We start from the raw sequence: 9,692 nt of genomic DNA, 5'->3' as shown, positions 1-9,692 counted from the left end.
TGTGCACAACATGCAGGTTTGTTACATATGTATACATGAGCCATGTTGGTGTGCTGTACCCATTAACTCGTCATTTACATTAGGTATATCTCCTAATGCTATCCCTCCCCCTGCCTTTGACAGTTATTTTGAAGTGTTAATTTGTATGCCCTTTTTAGTGCCTTTTTTGGTCAATGTACTTAATACATATTTTACTTACATTAAAAAATTAATAAACTCACAGGTTTTAAAATATGAAAGATAAAAAAGTATAAGAGTAAGTTAAAAGTCTTCCATCTGTGTCTACCCACCTCCCTCCCAGGGCCATAACCAATGTAACTTGTTTTGCGTCTCCTTCCAGAGATAATTCTTTGCATGTATCTGACCTACACGTGTTCTTCTGGCAAAAAAATTTATTCTCTAAAGTCATGCCAAACATAGAGTAACTTACCAAGGGATTGTAGATATTCATGCTTGTGCAGATTACTTTTTACATAGACTTAATGTGTGCCACTGAAAAAAATTTTTCAATGTAAACAGAATCTGTTTTCGAATTGTCACCTCTGTTTTCTAAAGTACCTTCCAAAAATTATAGTATCTGAAGCTTAATGGACCCTAACCTGAATCAAATCTTAACTAGTTTGTTAGCTTTGGTGAGCTGAGACCAAGTCTTAAACCATGTTTATGATAAGTGCCCAACTAACTCTTACAGAGCACTTACTTAATGCTTTATAAATATTTTATCACAAAGATGGTAATGATTTTTTTTTTCTCTTTGTAGACAGGGAGATTTGAAAAAGAAGAAAAAGAAAAAGAAGGGTAAGGCATTAAAAAATCTTTATAAATTTTCTACAAGATAAATGTTTGATTTTAGCCCCATATAGAAATATTTGGACATAAATGTACTGCCCTTTCTTATATCTTTGAAAACTTTTTATCTTGACTATAGCTAACATTTAATTTTATTCTATTACTTTAAAGATTGCAATTCACTAGTTTGCCTAAATTCAAATTGTTGCTCCCTCTTTTACTCTGTGACTGTGGACAGGCTATTTAATATACCTGCCAGAATTTTTTATATGTGGAATGGAATATGATAGTATATATCTTGTAGTATTAAATCAGATACTACATGTAAAGTTCTTAAGAGTGGTGCCTGGCACAAAAGTAAGCCCTTACACATTATGATGTTTCTGCTACACATAACTACAAAATTCCATCAAACTAGCTTAAGAAAATTTACTGTTTATAAAGTTGGCAGTCTAGAGGAATGTTAACATCAAGGTTGGTTGACTCAGTATTTCTCTCTCTTTGTTCTGCTGTCCACAAAACAGAATTCCATTAGAGTCATACAGTGTATACTGGAAACAGTCAGGGCCACATACTTGTCATTTATATTCATCACAACAAAGAAGCCCTCTCCAGATTTGGCAGGTATTTCTCATTAATCTGATTTGGCCAAGTAGGTCAGTGTCCAGCCTTGAATTATTAACCAGGAAAATAACGTGCATTGATTGGCTTGGGGTGTGGCTTTAATCTCTGGAAACATTGGGTGACATTACCGTGCTTTGTTTTACCTCATTAGATGTTATCCTTGGAGCCACCCAAGTTCCTGAGGTTTTGAGGAATCTATGATATAAATCAGGTTATTTCTTGATTTTGCTCTCTGCCATCTTAGGATACGGGTTTCCCAAGACTTAGCTAAGTTTATTATTACTCCTCCATCTCTTTTCCAGCTACCAAAATTTTATTGACAATATCTTTTCTTCTGTTCTTCCTTTAATGTGTTTTATTACCATTTTAGTGGAGTTCGAGGAAGGTACACAAGCTAATGTTTGTATCCATTTCACTGTCTTTAACTGGAAGTCTTATTGGTTCTTTTGTCACAGTACTTGAAAATTGGCAAACATTTAATATTTGTTTTGTGTATTAGTAATACTGCAAGGAAACAGCTGATAGCTGTAGGTGATAATAACCTAAAATTTTACTTTCTTTTCTATTTTTGTATTTTCCAGATGAATATTTTTTAAAATTTACAAGTGACATATGCTTATTCTAAAAACAAAGGTAGTTGATACTTATCATTATAGAATGGCATGAAGAGTGTAAAATTCCTTGCCCAGAATTCATGCTTGCGGCTGGGCATGGTGGCTCACGCCTGTAATCCCAGCACTTTGGAAGGCCAAGGCGGGTGGATCATTTGAGGTCAGTGAATCAAGACCAGCCTGGCCAACATGGTGAAACCCCATCTCTACTAAAAATACAAACATTAGCTGAGCATTATTCATGTGTGCCTGTAATCCCAGCTACTCAGGAGGCAGAGGTAGGAGAATCGCCTGAACCTGGGAGGCCGAGGTTGCAGTGAGTTGAGATCACGCCACTGCACTCCAGCCTGGCAACAGAGTGAGAGCTTGTCCCCCTCTCCCAAAAAAACATGCTCCCAGAGACAATTACTTAACATTTTTGTGTGTGTATATGTATATATATATAGAATCAAACATACATCATTAGGTACTGAAAGTTGAACATAATATAATTTGTTTTAATCTTCACTTTAGACTGAATTGCAAAGAACATTTTTCCAGATTAATAGATGCACTTCACTTTATTTATTTGTTTATTTTGAGACGGCTTCTCACTCTGTCGCCCAGGCTGGACTGTAGTGGTGCGATCTCAGCTCACTGCAAGCTCCACCTCCCAGGTTCACGCCATTCTCCTGCGTCAGCCTCCCGAGTAGCTGGGACTTCAGGTGCCCACCACCACGCCCAGCTAATTTTTTGTATTTTTAGTAGAGACGGGGTTTCACCGTGTTAGCCAGGATGGTCTCGATCTCCTGACCTCGTGATCTGCCCGCCTTGGCCTCCCAAAGTGCTGGGATTACAGGCGTGAGCCACTGCGCCTGGCCTGCACTTCACTTTTTAACCCAGTTGAATAGGTTGCTATACTGTGGGCATATTATAATGTAATCATCTTCATTGATAGACATTAATTTTACTGTCTTAAAGAATATCAGCCCACCCATACCTTGCCCTATCCATCTTCAAAAAAAAAAAAAAGAAAAAGAGCATCACAGGGAATACTCTGTTCTTAACTTTGTATCTCTTGGGTTTCTACACGATAAATTTCTAGAAGTCTATAAATTTCTAATGGTGCTGTCAGATTAAATTGCTCTCCACAAAGGCTATACCAGTATACACTTCTCCTAATATAGTGCTGGTGAGTGCTTCTCACCATTTCACCAACACTAGGTATTACTGCTCTTAATATTTACGAGTCTGATAGAGTTTTTTACCTTTCTCATTTTTAATTAGTGAGGGTGAACATCTGTTCAGAAGATGAATTACTTTCTTTCTCCTGACCTACCTTAATTATAACTGAGTCCATTTTTCTTTGAGTGATTTACATATTGATCAGCAAGAATTCTTTTATATTAAGGATTTTTTTCCACTCTTCTATTATATAGTTTGATTTTAAATTTTTTCTTAGAAATATATTTTTTACTAAATGAAGATTTTAAAATTTTTATATAGATGTATCTGTGAAGTCTTTTTCTTTATGGCCTCTGAATTTTTTTGTCATGCTGAGAAATAAGGCCTTTTCCCCCTTTGATAAAATTCAACACCCCTTCATGCTAAAAACTCTCAATAAACTAGGTATTGATGGAATGTATCTCAAAATAATAAGAACTATTTATGACAAGCCCACAGCCAATATCATACTGAATGAGCAAAAGCTGGAAGCATTCCCTTGAAAACCGGCACAAGACAAGGATGCCCTCTCTCCCACCACTCCTATTCAACATAATATTGGAAGTTCTGGCCAAGGCCATCAGGCAAGAGAAGGAAAGAAAGGATATTCAAATACAAAGGAAGTAAAATTGTCTCTGTTTGCAGATGACATGATTGTTTATTTAGAAAACCCCATCGTCTCAGCCGAAAATCTCCGTAAGCTGATAAGCAACTTCAGCAGAGTCTCAGGACACAAAATCAATGTGCAGAAATCACAAGCATTCCTGTACACGAATAATAGACAAGCAGAGAGCCAAATCATGAGTGAACTCCCATTCACTATTGCTACAAAAGAAAAAAACACCTAGGAATACAACTAACAAGGGATGTGAAGGACCTCTTCAAGGAGAACTACAAACCACTGCTTAAGGAAATAAGAGGGGACACAGACAAATGGAAGAATATTGCATGCTTATGGATAGGAGGAATCAATATCGTGAAAATGGCCATACTGCCCAAAGTAATTTATAGATTCAGTGCTATCCCCATCAAGCTGCCTTTGACTTTCTTCACAGAATTAGAAAAAAACTACTTTAAATTTCATATGGAACCAAAAAAGAACCTGTATGGCCAAGAGAGTCCTAAGCAAAGAGAACAAAGTTGGAGGCATCATGCTACTTGACTTCAAACTATTACTATAAGGCTACAGTAACCAAAACAGCATGACACTGGTACCAAAACAGATATGTAGACAAATGGAACAGAATAGAGGCCTCAGAAATAATGCCACCTATCTACAACCATCTGATCTTTGACAAACCTGACAAAAGCAATGGGGAAAGGATTCTAGCCATATGCAGAAAACAAACTGGACCTCTTCCTTACACCTTTTACAAAAATTAACTCAAGATGGATTAAAGACTTAAACCTAAGACCTAAAACCATAAAAGCCCTAGAAGAAAACCTAGGCAATACCATTCAGGACATAGGCACGGGCAAGGACTTCATGACTAAAACAGCAAAAGCAATGGCAACAAAAGCCAAAATTGACAAATGGGATCTAATTAAACTAAAGAGCTTCTGCACAGCAAAAGAAACTACCATCAGAGTGAACAGGCAACCTACAGAATGGGAGAAAATTTTTGCAATCTACTCATCTGACAAAAGGCTAATATTCGGAACCTACAAAGAACTCAAAACAAATTTACAAGAATAAAACAAACAACCCCATCAAAAAGTGGGCAAAGGATATGAACAGACACTTATCAAAATAAGACATTCATGTGGCCAAGAAACATGAAGAAAAGCTCATCATCACTGGTGATTAGAGAAATGCAAATCAAAACCACAACAAAATACCATCTCACGTCAGTTAGAATGGCAGTCATTAAAAAGTGAGGAAACAACAGATGCTGGAGAGAATGTGGAGAAATAGGAACACTTTTACACTGTTGGTGGGAGTGTAAATTAGTTTAGCCATTGTGGAAGGCAGTGTGGCAATTCCTCAAGGACCTAGAACCAGAAATACCGTTTAACCGAGCAATCCCATTACTGGGTATATACCCAAAGGATTATAAATCATTCTGCTCTAAAGACACATGCACACTTATGTTTATTGCAACACTATTCACATTAGCAAGGACTTGGAACCAACCCAAATGCCGATCAATGATAGAGTGGGTAAAGAAAATGTAGCACACATACACCATGGAATACTATGCAGCCATAAAAAACGATGAGTTCATATCCATTGCAGGGACATGGATGAAGCTGGAAACCATCATTCTCAGCAAACTAACACAGGAACAGAAAACCAAACACTGCATGTTCTCACTCAAGTGGGAGTTGAACAATGAGAACACGTGGACACAGGGAGGGGAATATCACATACCGGGCCTGTGGCGGGGTTGGGGTAGGAGGCTAGGGGAGGGATAGCATTAGGAGAAATACCTAATGTAGATGAGGGGTTGATGGGTGCAGCAAACCACCATGGCACGTGTATACCTATGTAACAAACCTGCACGTTCTGCACATGTATCCCAGTATAATAATAACAAAAAGTAAGGCCATTTTGCCTGCTAGATTATACAAATTAAATTTTCTCAAATAAATTCATTTCCATTTTAATGTTATTTATTCCCAGGCTTAGAGACGTTGTTTAAATCAAACTATCTTGAAAATATTATGATACATCTCTCTTTATAATTATTATGCAGGAAAATTGCCTAAGAATTATGACCCAAAAGTTACCCCAGATCCAGAAAGATGGCTGCCAATGCGAGAACGTTCTTACTACCGGGGAAGAAAGAAGGGTAAAAAGAAGGATCAGATTGGAAAAGGGACCCAGGGAGCAACTGCAGGAGCTTCATCTGAACTGTAAGTTATCGCTCCACAATTGAGGGCACTTAGAACATACATTGTTTCTGATACTGACTCAAGGCTACTAGTGAGAATTTAATATATGTTAAGTATGAGAAATGTAGTGATGTATCTTTGATAAATGTTTATACTACACTTATGTAAATGAAAGAAAATATATTGCCTTTTTAGACTAGTTTTTCCTTTAGTTTTTACAATACAGTCAAATAGTTTTAAGTATTTACAATATAATCAAATATATATTGTGAAATATATATAGTAAAAACTATTTGTATTATAAAAACTAAAGAAAAGTCTCAAAAGGCAACTAAATATAGAGTCATTCAACTAAATAAATGCCTAGATAAACAGATGTAAATAAATAATATGACTAGAAAGAAGTGTTAGAAATGTTAATACGTTCTGCATGGTCGATGATAGGTTATTTTAAAAATATTTTTTCTGGCTGGGCGCGGTGGCTCACGCCTGTAATCCCAGCACTTTGGGAGGCCAAGGCAGGCAAATCACCTGAGGTTGCAAGTTCGAGACCAGCCTGGCCAACATGGTGAAACCCTGTCTCTATTAAAAATACAAAATTAGCCAGGTGTGGTAGTGCGCACATGTAATCCCAGCTACTCAGGAGGCTGAGGCAGGAGAATCACATGAACCCAGAAGGATCATGTGAACCCAGGAGGCAGAGGTTGCAGTGAGCTGAGATGGCGCCACTCCTCTCCAGCCTGGGCTGGAGCCTGAGGGACAGAGCAAGACTCTTGTCTCAAAAAAATAAAATTTTTTATTTTCTATGCTTTCTAAAAATTGGCATGTGTGCCATGTTTTACTTTTCTTCAATAAAAACAGTAAAAATGTTATTCAAAAGAAAAGTCAATAGGGAGTTGGGGAGCTTACCTTAAAAGAAGTAGAAAATGTGTTAAGTGTGATAAGTAAAATGGGTTAAGTGTGATAAGTAAAACCCATATACATACATTTTTATACTATCCCTTTGTTGAGTATATGAGTGACCAAAAATGATCTGATCTAATGATTTCAGGGATGCCAGTAAAACTGTGAGCAGCCCACCCACCTCCCCAAGACCTGGCAGTGCTGCAACAGTATCTGCCTCTACAAGTAACATCATACCCCCAAGACACCAGAAACCTGCAGGGGCTCCAGCAACAAAAAAGAAACAGCAACAGAAAAAGAAGAAAGGTGGAAAAGGTGGCTGGTGATGAGAATATTCTTGTTGCAGGCTGTTTTTAAACTAGTCTCAGTGACACTAGGAATATAATAAAGGTAACACAGCAAGAAGCACAGAACTGCTCCCTCTTCATCTCCATATTTTCATAATTTCTTGTGTTTCAAATAGGGAAACATCTTCCTCAAAGTCTGCCTAGTGAGATATGGCCTACTGGTTGCCTCATAGCTTTGTACAGATTATGAGGACTGAAAATAATTGGGCATTTACCCATCTTGGTATCTGTTGTATCCTTTATTTGTGTGTGCTGATTCAATCTTTTTTCAGTTTCACATACCTTATCTAAGGTTTCCCAGGATTTAAACAGAAACTATTTCTACAATTTCAGCTGGAGTCTGAAGATACTTGTTTCTGTTCAAGTCCCACTTTAAATTATGTCTTAGGAGGCCTTAGGAGACTGAAAGTGGAATCTTCTGAGCATTCCTAAATATCTGCTTAGAAATATCATGTGATAAAGAGGGACCTTCTTAATACACTGATGTTCTTCACTTAATTAAATGGATGGCCACAAGAAAAATAAAAGTAAATGTCTTAAATAATTTAACCATAAATTTTCTGTCATGTGATACCGGAATATGGGATTATTTTCATATTTTTATATATATATGACTCCTTTGTGCCCCATGTCATTTTCAGATTATGTAACATGCTGATACAGCACCATGAAAGAACTCAAGGAAAATATATCAATGTAAGAAGTTGACTCTTAGACCTAGTGTTCTGAGGTCAGATGGGTTTGGACTATCTCAATCAGAAAGATTAATGACTGTTATCAAGAACATGAACATTGGTTTCCTACATAGAGAGGAAATCAGTATCTGAGTTCGCATACCAGGCAGTATTAAAATCTGACAGATCTGTTTGGCCCATTGATAGATACTCAAATGGTGTCTCCTTCTGGTTATGGATTTTGACCATTGATTACCTTTCTCAATGTAATGAAATATTTTACAGTCAATTTGTGGTGTAAATGTTGCTCTTGTCTTTCCTTGCTTACAAACTACTTTCACATTGAACAGCTGTGAGACAGACACATTGAGATGCCTGCCCTTGTTAGTAGTATTCATTTTATGCTGCCCAACATATCATTTAATTTAGACTTAGAAGTATTTCCTTGTGATAACATTACTCTGTCCTTGTTAATAAAGTGCTGCTGTGTTTGACTCTGAACGTAACTACCAAAACTTCTTCAAAGAGTTTTTTATAAAAGACTTTCCTCCTTTACAAGAAAGATATGGGGTGCTGCCTTTCTGTTCAGTAAAAGTAGAATCTGCAGTGGCATCTAAACAAAGAGATCCTTTTTAAATACAAATGATGTATTGTGGCATAATACTTTTTTGAGCCCTACAGAGGACAGTCTTTTGGTAATAGTGACGGATATTTATTACTTCTGAATATATACCCCATTATAGGAATAACTGTTACTTATTTAGGATTCCATCACTGAAAATTTTAACCCAAGGCACAGCAGTGAAATTTACAGTTCTCAATTTAGTTGTCATTATTTGATAGCATTAGTCATTGCTAAGCAACTGAAACTTCTGGTCAAATAAAGTTTTAATTGTCAAATGAAGTATAAATACATGAACTTTCTAGAAATATTTCCTCTTTTGGATAGGTCTTTAACCAGTACATATATATACTTTGTCAAATATATGGATGTGTATGTGTACATTTATAAAAACCAGTATGGATACATCCATTCACCGTGGTACATTTTAAAATAAAATATTTTAGCAGTGAATATGGATTAAGGTGTTTTGGGTGTTGGCATTTTATGGAGGACTTCCTGGTTAGTATAACCAAGAATTTTCTTTTAAGCTGAGTATCAAAATTGTGTGTACTGTCCCTCTTAGCAAACCCACAAAACTGATCTAATGGGATTGAGAGATTCGGTAAGTTTCAGTGTAAACTTACTGAAAATTCATCTTGGTGTGTGTATAAACAGAAGTAAACCTTTGAAAAAGTTATTAAGCATAGCAATTCTAATGCTATTGGGAACAGCCAACCTTAAAAATCATTGCATCACTCAAACCTTCTGGAGCCTGCCATTTATTGTTCCTTACAAGTCTATTTGAAACAGATACAATGAAGGAAAATAAGTTTATTACATTAAAAAATAATTGTGGCCGGGCACAGTGGCTCGCACCTGTAATCCCAGCACTTTGGGAGGCCGAGGCGGGCAGATCACCTGAGGTCGGAAGTTCAAGACCAACCTGACCAACATGAAGAAACCCTGTCTCTACTAAAAATACAAAATTAGCCGGGCATGGTGGCTCATGGCTATAATCACAGCTACTTGGGAGGCTGAGGCAGGAGACTCGCTTGAACTTGGGAGGCAGAGGTTGCAGTGAGCCGAGATCGTGCCATTGCAC

At 37.0% G+C, this 9,692-nt stretch overlaps 1 protein-coding gene across 2 annotated transcripts in view; it reads left to right on the top strand.

Annotated features, from left to right (window-relative positions):
* SRP72 (signal recognition particle 72kDa) overlaps positions 1 to 7,924 on the top strand; it is a 36,780-nt gene extending 28,856 nt beyond the window's left edge. For both annotated transcript variants that reach the window (XM_011961239.1, XM_011961238.1), the window contains 3 exons: positions 761 to 798; positions 5,924 to 6,083; positions 7,114 to 7,924. In XM_011961239.1, coding sequence (XP_011816629.1) covers positions 761 to 798; positions 5,924 to 6,083; positions 7,114 to 7,291 — 376 coding nt within the window. In that variant the 3' untranslated portion in view covers positions 7,292 to 7,924. The remainder of the gene's footprint in view (positions 1 to 760; positions 799 to 5,923; positions 6,084 to 7,113) is intronic.
* The last annotated feature ends 1,768 nt before the right edge of the window (positions 7,925 to 9,692 follow it).

Source organism: Colobus angolensis, unplaced genomic scaffold, assembly GCF_000951035.1.
Source record: "Colobus angolensis palliatus isolate OR3802 unplaced genomic scaffold, Cang.pa_1.0 Scaffold54, whole genome shotgun sequence".
NCBI classification, from domain to species: Eukaryota; Metazoa; Chordata; class Mammalia; order Primates; family Cercopithecidae; genus Colobus; species Colobus angolensis.
This window is presented reverse-complemented; position numbering and strand designations above follow the sequence as displayed.